Source organism: Jaculus jaculus, chromosome 7 (assembly GCF_020740685.1).
Source record: "Jaculus jaculus isolate mJacJac1 chromosome 7, mJacJac1.mat.Y.cur, whole genome shotgun sequence".
NCBI lineage: Eukaryota > Metazoa > Chordata > Mammalia > Rodentia > Dipodidae > Jaculus > Jaculus jaculus.
The window spans coordinates 85,960,509-85,976,832 of record NC_059108.1 but is presented as its reverse complement, the minus strand read 5'-3'; the positions used below and the strand labels follow the sequence as shown (position 1 = coordinate 85,976,832).

The 16,324-nt window shown below is 46.1% G+C and overlaps 1 protein-coding gene and 1 pseudogene across 1 annotated transcript in view; one reads left to right on the top strand and one right to left on the bottom strand.

Annotated features, from left to right (window-relative positions):
• Positions 1-589: 589 nt before the first annotated feature.
• The window catches only part of Baz1a (bromodomain adjacent to zinc finger domain 1A), a 76,014-nt gene continuing 60,279 nt past the window's right edge, over positions 590-16,324 (top strand). The window contains exons 1-3 of the mRNA XM_045154642.1: positions 590-664; positions 1,106-1,282; positions 8,402-8,680. Coding sequence (XP_045010577.1) covers positions 1,170-1,282; positions 8,402-8,680 — 392 coding nt within the window. The 5' untranslated portion in view covers positions 590-664; positions 1,106-1,169. The remainder of the gene's footprint in view (positions 665-1,105; positions 1,283-8,401; positions 8,681-16,324) is intronic.
• On the bottom strand, positions 9,500-15,964 carry LOC105943613 (annotated as a pseudogene).

The following is a 16,324-nucleotide window of genomic DNA, read 5'->3' as shown; positions in this document are numbered from 1 at the left end:
CAGGAAACGTATTGTTTCTAGAACGGATGTTTACGTATGCAAAATATTTTGAGAATTTTAGAGATCTCATTTCTTATTCATTACTTCTCTTCCCGTCTTCAAAATGCAATTTAAATCTTCATTGGAATCCCTTTTCCCAGTCGCGTAGCCCAGCGGTGGTGCCGCACGGGCAAAGAATGAAGTCTCCACTTTGTCAGCCATGTGTTTCTGAATCCCAGGCTCTTCCCCGAGATCTCCGGGCTGATAATCTCAAACATGGAGGATGCTTCTGATTGTACACAAGGGGTTGCTCCATTAATTAATAATGTAGCTCTCTCCCAGGCTCTGCGCCGTCTCTTCCTGTATCAGTGACAGGCTGTAAAAGTCACCGAGCAGCCAATAAAAAGGTAGCAGCGAGAAGTGCAAAGCTCCTCCCAACAGCGCTTCCTCCTTCGGAGCCCGAAGTAGATCAGAAACTTCCCAGGAGCTCGGAGAGGCGGGGGAAGCGGCGGCGGGACGCGATCCCCCGCGCGGAGCCGGGGCTGGCAGCGGGAGCGGCGGCGGCCGGGGCTGTGCTGGGCGCGGAGCGGCGGGGCGGGCGGCGAGCCCCGGGCAGGAGCGCTCCTCGCCGCGTTTTCGGTGGAGCAGGTCGGAGAGAAAGTGCGGCCGTCCGGGAGGTTCTCAGGTGAGGGCTTCGGTGCGGTGCCCCGCCGCGAGCCGGCCGGTACCGGCGGGGGAGAGCGGCGGCGAACGGGCGAACAAAGCGGAGCGGCGCCGGGTCGGCGGGCGGCGAGCCCCCGGGCTGCGCGCCGAGCACGTTGCGAGCCCCGCGGAGGCGGCGGCGGGCCGGGAGCGGCGCTGGGGGAGGGGGCGCCACTCCCGCACCGCGCCGCCGCGGGGCGCCGGGCCCCATTGTGAGCCGCGGGCGGGCGGAGGTGGGGCTGGCCGGGAGCGCCGGCCCGGGAACACTCGCTCCACTTGCTCAACACCCCGGCGGCGGCGGCGGCGGTGCACAAAAGGCCGCCGAGCTCCCCCCACCCCCGGCCCGGCGCGCGGACCGGCCCACGCTCCCCATCTTACCGGCTTTCCTTTCCCTCCAATTTTTTTTTTTTTTTTTTTTTGCCAGGGACACGGGTTCGAGGCGCGCGCTCGAGGGGCCGGGGCCAGCCCCGCGGGCGGGCGGACGGGAGATGCCGCTGCTCCACCGAAAGCCGTTTGTGAGACAGAAGCCGCCGGGGGACCTGCGGCCCGACGAGGAAGTTTTCTACTGTAAAGTCACCAACGAGATCTTCCGCCACTACGAGTAAGGGGCCGGCCGCGGCGCGTGCGGGGCGGCGGCGAGGGCCCGTGGGGTCGGCCGCCCCCGCGCCCTTTTGTTTGTCCCCCTCCTCGTCCTCCGCCCGGGGGCCGCGGCGGGCACGGTGACCCGAAAGTGACGGGTGGCCCGGGCCCGCCTTGCTCCCCTCCCCCCACCGCGCCCGACTCTGCCCGAGCCGCCGGCCGGGCGACCGGGGCGCGCCGGGGTGGTGGGGCGCAGCCCGGGCCGGCAGGCTGGCGGGAGGGACGAGGACGCGGTCCCCCGCAGGGACGAGGTCGCCCGGCCGGCGGAAACTCCCCGCCTCACCCCCGTCCCGCCGCGGGCACACGCGCACCGCGCGGCCAGTTCCGGGATCCCGCGGCCGGGGGATCCCCGCTCCGGGTAGGCTGCCCCGGGGTCGCGGTACCCTCGGCACCCCCTCGCGAGGGAGTCCCTGAGCCCCGGCTGCGGGAAACGGCCGGGCAGGACCGGGTTTCCTCGGGCGCTAGTGCTTCTGTTCCGACGCTGGGCTGTCGGGGTCGAGGGCGGGGGTCCGCGGCGCGGGGGCCAGGCTCCCGTCGCGAGCGCTCGCGCGGGCTCTCCCGGAGCCGTTGGCCGCCCCCAGCCCAGCCCAGCCCCCGCCGGCGTCCTCGCGTCCCGGGCGGCTAGGCCTGCGAGTGTGCGGCGCGAGCCGCGCTCGGTCGCTGCCTCCTGTGGGTGACCCCCTCCCTCCCGTCCCGGGGGGACCTCGGCGTCTCCGCCCACCGGAGGGGACCGAGGAGACTGCTGGGCCCCGGGCGCCCCTCGTTTTCACTTTCACCTAGACCGGAGCGCGGCCGGCAGCTGGGTGAGTCAGGACAAGTTCAACTCCAACCCCGGTCGGTCGCATTTTTTTTTTTTTTTTAATTCCGCTGTGTATGTGGGTCGCCTGACATGTGCCAAGGCCATTGTTTTGATAAGGACCTGTAGCTGCTGCTGATGTAGTTCCAACTCCCCAGTTTTCAGTTCATTGCCGTGTCCCGTGACTCCAAGCAATGCGGGATGTGTTAACGATCTGAGTTTCAAGGGGATCTCTAACGTGAGAACCTAAGTTAATCACTGGAACTCCCCCCCCCCCCCCCCGCTTCTCATGCTTTATCCTGTCCCTTTGTGGCCCAGAAACCATGTTTTTGTTATAGCCAAATACATTTGTGGAGGAGACCCCTTTTCTTGAGTAGGGGTGCTTGATCCAGGGAGGGTTTAGATGAACTGCACCTGCCTCAGAGGAGTGGTGAGATTAGGAAAGTCACTTCCTTTGAGTGTTTAAGACGCTTTTAAATTTTAACATAGAAAGGGTTACACATAAATATATCTGGAGAAGTAGCACATAGTACTTTTGATCAAAAATACTTTTTAAGTAGAAGTGCCCATTTCATTTGACTCTTGTACAGACTTGTTTTGTTACTCAAATAGTTCACTACTGTAACAACTTAAATGGATTTGAGTTAGGTAATTTACAAGGATGATGTCTACTTTAAGTTCAAGCTAAAAATCCTTACTAACAATCCTGAATTTTAAAAAGGTAAAAAAAAATTAAATTATTTATTTATTGGGGGGGAGAGAGAAAGAGAGCAGGAGGGAGGGAGGGAGAATGGGCACACCAGGGCCTCTAGCCCCTGCAAACCAACCCCAGATGCATGCTCCACCATGTGCATCTGGTTTAGTGGGACCTGGAGAATCGAACCTTGGTCCTTAGGCTTCGCAGGCATGCGCCTTAAGGGCTAAGCCATCTCTCCAGTCCCTCCCCCCCTTTTTTTGAGGTAGGGTCTCATTCTGGCCCAGGCTGACTTGGAACTCATGTAGTCTCAGGGTGGCCTTGAACTCACAGTAATCCTCCTACCTCTGCCTTCTGAGTGCTAACCTAGAGTAACACCCTACCTCAAAAAAAAAAAAAAAAAGATTTTAAGAATGTCGGACAGGAGAAATGGCTCAGCAGTTAATATGCTTTACCTGCAAAGCATAATGACCAGGGTTTGATTCCCCAGTCAGTACCTATGTAAAGCCATGCGCACAGGATGTTGCATCAGTCTGGAGTGGCTAAAGGCTGTGAGGACATGATTCTCCCCCTTCCCCCTTGCCTCTCTCCCTCTTATAACTAAAAAAACTAAAAGAAAAAAGTTGGCCAAGAAAATAGCAAATAGACTTAAATTCTGAAATGTTTTCTCTTTTATTTTTTATTTGTTTGGTTTTTCAAGGTGGGGCCTCACTCTAGCTTAGGCGAGCTCCACCACACCTGGCTTGTGTTTTCTCTTTTAATATAAGCATCTTTGAGTCTCTTAACCCCCAGCACTCAGGAAGCTGAGGCAGGATGACTGCATGTTCAAAGCTAGCCTGGGCTACAGTAGTTCAAGGACAGTCTGGGTTAAAAAATGAGACTCCAATTCAAAGAACAAACTACTTTTCATCCAAACAATAGCAACAGAAAACCAGACGCTCTTCTTACTTAAGAGGGTAAGGCAGATTGACCTTGGGAGTTGAACCCTTCATATGCTTGGTTCTTGGTGAAGTGAGCTGACCAGGAAGGAATCTCAAATGCTGGAATAAAGATGTTTGGCATCTTTAGCTTGGCATACCTAGTTACATGATACATGAGGCAAGTGTACCCTTTGTAGTCTTATGATAGTTAAAAGAAATTGTAACAAGTAACTTTGTATGTGTGTGGTGGGGGGTTAGAGTAGGATCTCACGCTGGCTCAGGCTAACCTGGAATTCACTATGTAGTCTCAGGCTGGTTTCGAATAAGTGGTGATCCTCCTCCCTCTGCCTCTGCAATGCTGGGATTAATGGCATGCACCACCATACCCAGCTTTTTACTTTTTCTGCTGTGGTGAAGTTTTTGAAATTGAGGTTTTGGAAGTTTCAGCAAGAAGATTGGTTAGAGAACAAAGATTGTTGACCATTTGCCCTGAACAAAATAGTTGGTAGGTATGAATCTTTAGGATTTTGGTTGATTATTTTTATTTATTTATTTTATTATTTTTTTATGAGGTAGGGTCCCAGGCTGACCTGGAATTCACTATATAGTCAGAATGGCCTTGAACTCAATGATCCTCCCTCTGTCTCCTGAGGGTGGGGATTAAAGGCGTGGGCCACCAAGCCATGCCTTTCTCTTTTTTATTTAAATTTAGAGACTTTATGAGATTAAGAGAAGGAAAGAAAAGAGTGTGAATCTTTCCTGCCCATGGGAAGGCAAGAGGGGTAAAGTTCCTTTTAAAGTTTCTTTTTTTTTTTTTAACATTTTTTGTTCATTTTTTATTTATTTATTTGAGAGTGACAGACACAGAGAGAAAGACAGATAGAGGGAGAGAGAGAGAATGGGGCGCCAGGGCTTCCAGCCACTGCAAACAAACTCCAGACACGTGCGCCCCCTTGTGCATCTGGCTAACGTGGGACCTGGGGAACCAAGCCTCGAACCGGGGTCCTTAGGCTTCACAGGCAAGCGCTTAACCGCTAAGCCATCTCTCCAGCCCCTTTTAAAGTTTCTTAAATGTGAATTTCTCTGCCTTAATTAGTCTCAAAGAGATTACTTAAGGCTTCCAGCTTTGCTCCTTCACAGCAGAATGAAGAGTGACTTTTACTTTCTGACTAGTTTGTCAGAAATTTTAAGTAGTTTTCTGTTTGTTCACTTGCTTTTTAAAGTCCATTTCCTCTTTGTCTTTCTAAGCAGAAGTGATCACTCCTTTTATCTTGTGTAATGTTTCCTACTATTGCTCTGTAAAGCAATGCATTTGTTTCTCACTTAAAAAAAAAAAAAGCCAAACAAACCAGTTTCTTTTATTTATTTGAGAGAAAGGGAGATAGAGAACTGTAGTCTCAGGGTGATCCTCCTACTCCTGTGATTAAAGGCGTGGGCACCATGCTCCCACCCCTTTTTTGTTTTTGTTTTTGTTTTTGGGTTTGGTTTGGTTTGGTAGGGTGTCAACTCTAGTCAGTCTGACCTAGAATTCACTGTGTAGTCTCAGGGTGGCCTTGAACTCATGGCGATCCTCCTACTTCTGCCAGTGCTGGGATTAAAGGTGTGCTCCACCTTGCCCTTGGGTTTAGGATCTTTACTGATAGCATTAGACTGTCTGTTAAATCACAATGAAATGACTAATTTATGGACACATTTTGCTCCTTGTGCTCCCTGCCATGTTGACTTAAGCTGTTTCTTCCTACAATTTCTGTCATTTCTGTGTTTGTCCTCAAGAAGAAATAGCTTCAGATATTTAAGAAAGTTAATTCTGCCTTTTTTTTTTTCAAGGTAGGGTTTCACTGTAGCCCAGGCTAACCTGGAATTCACTATGTAGTCTCAGGGTGGCCTCAAAATCACAGCAATCCTCCTCCCTCTGCCTCCTGCTTGCTTGGATTAAAGGTGTGCGCCACCACCCTGGCAAATTCTGCACATTCTTAACAATGGTGAACTTTCTTTCCCTCTTACATCCTTTCTCTCTGAGGCAGGGTCTTATTGTAACCCAGGCTCCAACTCAGTGATCCTCCTACCTCAGCCTTCTAGGTTAACTTTTCTCTTTTGAACTTTAGTTCCTCTGACATTGTTTGCTATATTTATTAGTTGTTTCCTTAGCCCCTGCACAGTAAGTATACTCTTGATGATGAACTTAATTAACTATGGGGACATTGTTTAGAATAATCTCATTTCATTTTTCCATGTTTCCTGGAACATATCCCTATTTTACAGAACGGAAACTGAGTTCAGAGAGACTGATACACAAAGCAAAGTGCTGAAGATAGGCTTTAGACTTAAATAAATTAAATTTTTTTTTAATATGTTAGCAGAGCAGGACAGAAAGAATGGGCTCACCAGGACCTTCAGCCACCGTAAGTGAACTCTAGATGCATGTGCTGTCTTGCACATCTGGCTTTACATGGGTACTAGGCAATCAAACTTGGGCATTAGGCTTTGCAGGCATGTGCCTTAACCGCAGAGCCATCTCTTTAGCCCTTTTGTTGGTTGGTTGGTTTTTCGAGATAAGGTCTTATTCTAGCTCAGGCTGACATGAAATTCACTATGGAGTCTCAGGGTGGCCTCGAACTCATGGTGATCCTACTTCTGCCTCCTGAGTGCTTGGATTAAAGGCATGTGCCACCATGTCTGGCTTTTTTTTTTTATATATATAATATTGTAGAATGGTTCATCAGTACATGCTTAAATAACAGTTCAGCCATATACAACTATTTAGACTCAGACACATGAAATTTCCTTTTCTTTCCATTCTCCATAGGGAACATCTACTTTTATTATGTTTAAAAACACATTTTTGGGATTTATAATTTAAATTTGTGGGCTTGTGTATTTGCTCAGTGAGTTTTCTTACCCCAAGCAAGTCCTTTGAAGTTTTTGTCTCACAGTTTAGAAAGAAAGCATATAGACTTAGAAAAGAAATAAATGTTGAATAGAATGGTCCCCGTCTTTTATCCCCACTTTCTAGCTGTTACTTTGTTTTATTTATTTATTTGTTTTGGTTTTTCGAGGTAGGGTCTCACTCTGGTCCAGGCTGACCTGGAATTAACTCTGTAGTCTCAGGGTGGCCTTGAATTTATGGTGATCCTCCTACCTCTGCCTCCTGAGTGCTGGGATTAAAGGCGTGTGCCACCACGCTGGCTCATTGTTTTATTTTTGAGACAGACTCATGTAACTGGGGCTAGCAACTAACAACTCCCTGTGTATCTAAGGATAATCTGGAATTCCTGATCCTCCTGCTTCTATTTCCTGGGATTATAGGCATGCACCATCATGCTATCACACTGATTCATTCACTCATACATTCATATTCATTCTCCCTCCCCCTCCCCTGTCTCCCTCTCTCCCTCTCTCTCTCTCTCTCAGTGTCACACATACACACACTTGGTAGCCCAGGCTGCACTGGAACTTACTGTGTAGCTCAGGCTAGCCTTACTGTAATACCCCTGCTTCAGTCTGAGATGACAGCTCTGATCACTACCCTAATTTTTGAATGGTGGTGCTCCCTCATACCTCTGCCTCCTGAGTGCTGGAACTAAAAGCGTGCACCACCATGCCCAGCTAAATTTACTTTTTAAAAGTGACCAAGAGTTGGCTTAGTGGTTAAGGTACTTGTCTGCGAAGTCTAAGGACCCAAGTTCAATTTCCCAGTACCCGTGTAAGTCAGATGCACAAGGTGGCATGTGTGTCTGGAGTTTGTTTGCAATAGCTGGTAGGCCCTGGTGCTCCCATTCTCTTTATGCCTCTCTATCATCCTCCCCTCTCTATATAATAACTGAATAAAATAATGTTTTTAAAAAGTGAAAGGGGGCTCAAACCTGAAGTATGGTTGTTCTCCCCATTATGTTATTTGAAACTTGGGTGTATATATGGTATATGTACATATGTGTGCATGTAGAAACCAGAGGTTGACATCAGATATCTTCCTCAGTCACTGTCTAACTTGTTTTTAGACCTGGTCTCTCACTGAACCTGGAGTTTGCTGATGTGGCTAGACTAACTGACCAGTGAGCTCCAGGGGTCCTCCTATCTATGCCTCCCTAGCACTGGGATTGTACAGTCATGTGCTAGCGTACCCCACTCTTGTATGGATACTGGGGTTCCTAACTCAGGTTTTCACTCTGGATTGGCTAACACATGCTATCTCCCCATGTACAGTCTTGCTCTAGCCAGGCACTATGTAGTCTCAGGGTGGCCTTAAACTCCAGACTCATGCGCCACCTTGTGCATCTGGCTTACGTGAGTATGGAGGAATCAAATCTGGGTCCTTAGGCTTCCCATTTAAGCGACTTAATTGCTAAGCCATCTCTCCAGCTCAAGGTGAAAGAATTTTACAATCTGAAGAGAAATCAGAGTATTGATATGCCATATTTCAAAATTGGTAGTACTTGAAGTCTAAAACTTTGGCTGATATGCAGAATATAAATATCAAGTTTAAATCTACTTTTTCTTAAATTTGGATTAATGTATAAGTTGATGAGATAGTAAGTTCTTGTTTACGTTCTGTGATTCAGTATAAAAATTTGCCCTAAAAGGTACTTGGGAAAAAGCTGATAGAGGTGTCAATGTTAATGTAAAGTTTACGAAATGATAGGTAATGGGTTTTTGTTTTTGTTTTTTAATCAGTGACTTTTTTGAGCGAACCATTCTGTGCAACAGTCTTGTGTGGAGTTGTGCTGTGACGGGTAGACCTGGACTGACATATCAGGAAGCACTTGAGTCAGAACAAAAAGCAAGACAGAATCTTCAGAGTTTTCCAGAACCACTAATTATTCCAGTTTTATTCTTGGCCAACCTTACTCATCGTTCACGCTTACATGAAATTTGTGATGATATCTTTGCATATGTCAAGGATCGATATTTTGTTGAAGAAACTGTGGAAGTCATTAGGAACAATGGTACAAGGTAAAGTGCTTTTAAATTTTCATCTCCATAATTATGGTCAGATGAGGTACTACTTGCCTATAGTACTAGCATTTGGGAACTGAGGCAGGAAGAATGCAAGCAAGTTCTAGGCCAGCCTAGGATACATAATAAGACCCCCTCTGAAATCAGCGTACAGCAAAAGAAGTCAAAATGTGTGAAAAGATGACCTTGAGGAAATCTCTGCTTTTGCTGTCCTCCAGCTACCCTGTTAACTCACAGATAAGTTCCTGTGAGATACTTGTATATCTTCTTTTTGGGGGGGGATGGACCTTATGAAATAGGTACTCAACTCTAGGCCAGGCTGATCTGGCACTCACTCTGTAGCCCCGTGCTGGGATTAAAGGCATGTGCCACTAGGCCTAGATTTGTGGGTTTTAGTAGTTCGTTTAACAAAACTAGAGCTGAATTTTATATTCTCTACTGAATTTTGCTTCCATATTTCAAAAATTTTCACAAAGCTTTATTGCACTAATAGCTCATGTATTGTATACTTCATTGGAGGTATATAATTTAGTGTTAGTTTTTTCTTTTTTAGTTTTGTTTTAACAAGGTCTTCAAGAATGATTCTATTCCCAGGCCTTAAAGGCTGAGGCAGGGTTGTGAGTTCAAGGCCAGACTTGGTTATATATGTTGTGGGTTGGGGAGATGGTTCAATGAGCTTCTTACTTACTGTGGAAACACGAGGACCTAAGGAGCTCAGATTCACCTGGAGGTAAGTCCTTAACACCCACGCATACAGCTGGACATAGCGACCGACACACACTTTTAAACCCCAGTCCTGTGGAGAGTGGAGAATTGCTAAGGTTTACTTGACAGCCAGTCTGACTGATCAGAAAAAACAGGCATCTCTGGTTCAGTAAGAGACTCTAAGGAAATACGGAATTAGGGGAAAGAGGACATCAAATGTTCACCTGTCTGCATACACAGGGCACATGTGTGCAGGCATGTGCATATACCACTTACACCATACTACACACATGGAAAACAAACAACTGAAATGACATAATCGATGTCATTAAATTAAAAATTATCTCTGCTGGGCTGGGTGCAGAGCTCAGAAGAGGTAAGGTGCTTAGAGCGTGACTCCCTGGGTCTCTTAACACCACATACTCATAACAAAGAAAAAGAAAGCAAAATGGGGAAATTATTGGTGTTTTCCTAAAGTCATAAGCATTTGAATATGCACTGCCATTATAATAAACATTGTATTTATTAAAACTTTTCTTAGACTGTTGGTTTTGGGGGAGAAATAGCTGTTTCTGAATGCTATCACGTACCTGATTATTGGCCGCACTTTAGTAGGTGTTTTTCCTTACTTTTAGCAGTCAAAGGCTTTTTTGTTTTTTTCAAGGTAGGGTCTCACTCTAGCCCAGGCTGACCTAGAATTCAGTACGTAGTTTCAGTATGGCCTTGAACTTATAGAGTGATCCTCCTACCTTAGCCTTCCGAGTGCTGGGATTAAAGGCACGCACAACCACGCCCAGCTAATTTTCTTATTTTATTATAAATATATATGTGTGTGTGTGTGTGTGTGTGTGTTTCTTTCCTTTTTTTTTTTTTTTTTTTTTTTTTTTTGTTTTTCCAGGTAGAGTTTCATTCACTCTAGCCTAGGCTGACCTCGCATTCCTATGTAGTTTCAGGGTGGCCTGAAACTCACTGTGATATACCTGCATCTGTCTCCTGAGCACTGAGATTAAAGGCATGTGCTACCATGCCCGGCTTATAGGTAGTTTTAATAACTTAACAAACTATTCTCTTTAGTTATTAAATAGTACTCTAGTAGCAATGATATTTATTTATTGCTTTTGGTTTTTTGAGGTAGGGTCTCACTCTAACTCTATCCTACCACCCTGAGTGCTGGGATTAAAGGTGTGTGCCACCACACTCAGTTCTAGTAGCCTAGTAGCAATCTTTTTTTTTTTTTTTTTTTTTTGAGGTAGAGTCTCACTCTAGTCCAGGCTGACCTGGAATTCACTCTGTATTCTCAGGGTGGCCTTGAACTCATGGTGATCCTCCTACCTCTGCCTCCCAAGTACTGGGATTAAAGGCATGTGCCACCATGCTCAACTGAAGTGCCAAACATTATTTATGTTCGGAACTAAAATTTTTATTTTTAAGCTACTGTTTTTTTTTTTTTAACTTTAAAAAGGTTTTTATTTATTTATTTATTATTTGAGACAGAGACGGAGAGCGAGTGAGAATGGGCATGTCTCTAGCCACTGCAGATGAACTCCAGATGCATGCGCCACCTTGTGCATCTGGCTTACTTGGGACCTGGAGAATTGGACCTGAGTCCTTAGGCTTTGTACAAACATACCTTAACTGCTAAGCCATCTCTAGCCCTAAAATTTTCATGTTTTTTGTTCATTTTTATTTATTTATTTGACAGCAATAGACAGAGAGGGAAAGAGGCAGAGAGCGAGAGAGAAAATGGGCATGCCAGGGCCTCCAGCCACTGCAAATGAACTCCAGGTGCGTGTGTCCCCTTGTGCATCTGGCTAACATAGGTCCTGGGGAATCGAGCCTCAAACCGTGGTCCTTAGGCTTCACAGGCAAGCACTTAACCACTAAACCATCTCTCCAGCCCAAGTTTTCATTTTTTTATTTGAGGGAGAGAAAAATGGGTGCACCAGGACCTTAAGCCATTAAAAATGAACACTAGAACCATGTAACCCCTTGAATATCTGGCTTTATGTGTGTACTGGGGAATCAAACTTGGGTCCTTAGACTTCCCAGACAACTGCCTTAACCACAAAGCCATCTCTCCAGCCCCTTTTTAAAGTTTTTGTTTCTGTGTGTGAGTGTCAGATAGATAGAGAATGGGTACTCCAGGGCCTCCAGCTGCTGCAAACTCACTATAACTCCCTTTCAGCACTATAGAAATGGAGTTGTATGTAGAGTAAAAATAATAGAAAACAGGGCTGGAAAGATGGTTCAACAGTTAAAGACTTGCTTGCAAAGTCTGCCACGTCCAGTTCAGTTCCCCAGTACCAACTTTAAAGCCATATGCACAAGTGTCCGATACATGTAGTGTGTTTGCAAGAGACCCTCTAGCTTTTCCTCCCTCTCTCTATTCTTGCAAATAAGTAAAAAATAATGCAGGGGCTGGAGACATGGCTTAGTGGCTAAGCACTTGCCTGTGAAGCCTAAGGACCCTGGTTCAAGGCTTGGTTCCCCAGACCCAGGTAATCCAGATGCACAAGGTGGCACATGTATCTGGAGTTAATTTGTAGTGGCTGGAGGCCCTGATGCACCCATTTTCTCTCTGCCTCTTTCTCTCTCTGTCACTCTCAAATACATAAATAAAAATAAACCAAAAAAATTAAAAATAAATAAAATCCTCTGAAGCAGCCATCTGTGGTGGTGAGCTTTCATTGTTATCTTGGCTGGATTTAGAATCATATAGGAGATATAGCTCTGGCTATGTCTATGAGGGAGTTTCTATTCTCCAAACATTACATGGCCTGGGATCCCTGACTGAATAAAACGGGGGAAAAAAGTCGGCCATGGTGGCACACACCTTTAATCCCAGCATTTGGGAGGCAGAGGTAGGAGGATCGCCATGAGTTCGAGGCCACCCTGAGACTTCATAGTGAATTCCAGGTCAGCATGCGCTAGAGTGAAACCCTACCTTGAAAATCCAAAAAAAAAAAAAAAAAGCTAAGTGTTTGACATTGCCCTTTCTTTGCTTCCTGGTTCATTGAGATGTGAACAGACATTGCTAGTCTTACCACCAGAGTCGTCTACTCCCATGACTTTCCTCCCACATTTAAAAACAAAAATCTTCCTTAAGCTGATGCTTATCAGAAATAACTGATACAAAGAATAGGTACCAAGAAATGAGGCTGTTGCTATGTGGTTCACTGGGTGTTAGAACTGGTGTGTAGGAGGAATGTGGGAGAGCTTGGTGCTTTGGGCTGTAGAAGGCCTATGTGGGCTGAGCTTAGTAAGACATTATTTTGGGACTTTTGAATAATATAATACTGAAAAATGTAGACAGTAGTAGCTGAACTCATGAGGTTTCAAAGGCTAGCAAGGACACTGTAGGAATTGGGTTGGGGCAATTAATGTTAATTCTGGTTTAAAAAAACAAACAAACCCGGCCTGTGTCTGTCCATTTCCTGAAAACTGGAGTGAGGATGAGTGTTCATTAGTAATGGATTAAGTTGTTTAGGAGGAAATTTCAAGACAGTAGAGAATGGTCATTGTTGACTACATTTACTCAGATTTATAGTGAGAGAGCAAAAAGTAGCCCTTAGGGAGAAACCTGGGACATTTCACAGGAACTTGGAGTGCTGGAGGGAATAAAGTATAATTCATTTGAAAGGAGAATGCCTGAAAAGATAGGGCCTCTGGGTATCCTGCTAGAAAGTGGCTATCTGGGGAAGTTGTGTATCTTGAGCTGACAGCAAAACTTGGGTGGCAGTGTCCACCTTGTGCTAGTTTTGCAGGCATGCAAGATGCATGATTGAGGTCACAGATGCTTGTGTCAGTGTTCTAGAAGACCACTGGGACCAGGCAACTGTAGAGCAGAGCCAGTTCCTCACCTAGTGCTCCTTAAGGGACTGTGCATAAAGCTGTGGAGGTGGTGCTTCAGTTGTGGTAGAAACCCTGCCTATTGGAGGTGCCGGACTGGCATGTTCCTGGAGAAAAGCTGCAGGCACCTAGTGGAGCCAGCCCAAGAGCGAGCCCATATGTGCTTATGTAGCTGGCAGAGTTGAAGGGACAGGGCCACCAGAGGCCATTGGAGCCCAGATGATGCCACCAGGTGCCTCAGGTGCCAAATATGAAGCTTCAGGAGTTGCTGTTTGCCCTACTGGGTTTTTGCCTTTGACCCAAGTCTTTCCTTAGTGTGCCACTTTTCTTTTGGAATTGGTCTGTTTACTCTTTACAGTGAGTAAAGTATTGAAATGCAAAAATATTGAAAGTATATTTTATCTTTTGATTTTACTATGTTTCAAAGTTAAGATACTGCTTTGAGTTGTTGACCTTGGACTTTGGGCTTTAAAAATTTTTTTTTATTAATTTGAAAAAGTGGGGCGTCGAGGGGGGGGTGTCAGGCAGGCAGGCAGACAGGGTGTGTATCAGGGCCTCCAGCTCCTGCAAACAAATTCCAGACACATGTACCACCTGTGCATCTGGCTTACATGGGTCCTGGATAATTGAACCTGGATCCTTAGGCTTTGCAGGCAAGCGCCTTAACTACTAAGCCATCTCTCTAGCCTGAACTGTGGGCTTTTGTGCATTGTGAGAATATGGGATCTCTTACAGGTAAACTACATACATTTTATTTTTTTTTCTCAGTTATGCTTTTATTTCAGCTGTATATCACTTAACAAATCTTTACCAGGTGATGATCCCTGACATTAACAGACTTTAAAAAAATTTATTTGAGAGAGAGAGAGGCAGACCGACAGAAAGAGAGAAAGAGAACATAGGTGTGTCAGGGCATCCAGCCATTGCAAAGGAAATTCAGATGCATGTGTTGTTACCTTGTGCATCTGGCTTACCTGGATCCTGGAGAATTGAACCTGAGGTACTTTGGTTTTGCAGGCAAACGCCTTAACCATTAAGCCATCTTTCCATAATTCCTCCTCCATAAATACATTTTATGCTATGACATAGCTATTAGCCTTTGAGGACCAGGGGTAGGCTATTTTGGTTTAAAAGTGTTGTTTGGCTGGTTGTGGTGGTACATGCCTTTAATCCCAGCACTTGAGAAGAAGAGGTAGGAGGATCATTGTAAGTTTGAGGGCACTCTGAGACTACATAGTGAATTCCAGGTCAACCTAAGCTAGAGTGAGACCCTACCTTGAAAAACTTAAAAAAAAAAGAAAGAAAAAACCCAAAATGATGTGTTTGGGTTTAGATTGACAAAGGGTAGACTTGTGATAATAAAACCATCAATGTAACCTGGCCTGTTGAGTTTGAGCTCAATTCTAGCCTGGGTTATAGAAAGCTCTTACATTCTTTCTGCTATCTCTTCTACTTCCTCAACGGACCCTGAGCCTTGGAAGGTGTGATAGAGATGTTTCAGAGCTGAACATTCCTCTGTCTTCTCAACACAATGGTGCCTTTTGGATCATTCCTGAGGACACCACTATCTGAAAAGAGAAGCTTCTCGAACCAAAAGTGAGAGTAGCATTAATATGAATGTTAAGTGAATTGCTTACAGAGCAGTTTGTTGAATATAATATGCATTTAGCCATCAAAAACAGGCATTACACGCCTAGGGCTTAGGACCTCCCCCACCAAAGGCTTTTGGTTAGGTTTTCAGGCATGCATTCCCTCCCACAGTGCAGGTCTCCAGTCCAGTTAGCAGTTGGTTTCCCCCATAGCAGACATGCCACTATTGCACCCATTGGCTCATTTGCCCTGGCTTGCCAAACCTGAGGCTTGCATTGTCCATTGTTTTCACCACTGATGGTTTCTCTCTCCCATAAAAGTACTTGTAGTCCAGCTTTCTCTCAGCTGGTTGGCTGGGAGAAGGTATTTAGCTCATCCCCAGTTTGATTTCTCAGTGACCTTGCAGCACTAGTATGTAGAGTCTCCAGCAATAGGGTCTTAACATCTATTCTTGGTGGGAAACTAAGAGCCTTAGCAATAGCTCTGTATGCATTGTTGTAATACAAAGAATCCCCATAGCTCATGGTGTAAGATGTACGTTCTGCTTCGTCATGCTGCTCATTATTTACTGCTCGGTTAAGTCAGTTACGTGACCTGAATGATCGATGGGACACACTGGACCAGTGTCCCTCTTTCATGCACCAATACTAGCCACTCAGGTATCCCATCCCTGGGCACAGTGCGAAGCCGGCTGGAGGACAACTGCTCATGCATTCGTTTGCCTTGAAATTCTATGTCATCGAGGCCCCTGATGGCCTCCACTGCTTCCTCTGCCCGCTGTATGTGTACAAAGGCATAATCTTTCACAGTGTCACACTCAATGACTGGACCGTACTCCTCAAACTTGGCCCAAAGCTCCTTGTTGGTGCAAGTGGGGCTGATGTTGCCGACGTGCAACTTTGTTGAGGTTTTGCTTTTATTCTTCTTGCTGGGTTCCACATTGATATTCACTCCATGAAGCTTATAGTGGTGCAAATTACGTGAAGCATCCTCTGTTGCAACTTTGTCTTCCATGTGCACAAAGCCATGGTTCTTAATAATGTCACATTCTGGCACCTTCCCATACTGCTCACAGAGTGAGCGGATCTCCTGCTCTGTGGCTGCTTGTGGAAGGTTGCAAATGAACAGTTTTACCATCTCCACACAGCTGCAAGGAAATGGGCAGTCTCCTCTTTGTGGCGCAGATGCTTCTGACAAAATGCCAAAATGGTGGCTGTCGGTTGCAGCAGTGATTCTGGGTAGAAAAGGGGAGGTGAACCTACCATTGGATCGGACCTTCAGTTAAGCAGAAGGCAGGCATTTCAGTAGATGTCCACGAACGCCAGTTACCAGAAACTGGAGGTTCACAAGTTGTCAGCCCAGAGAGCCTGAGATTTTTTTTTCTTTTTTTGGCTTTGCCAGGTAAGGTCTTAACTCTAGCTCAGGCTGACCTGGAATGCACTGTGTCATCTCAGGGTGGCCTTGAACTCTCAGTGATCTTCCTACCTCTGCCTTGGA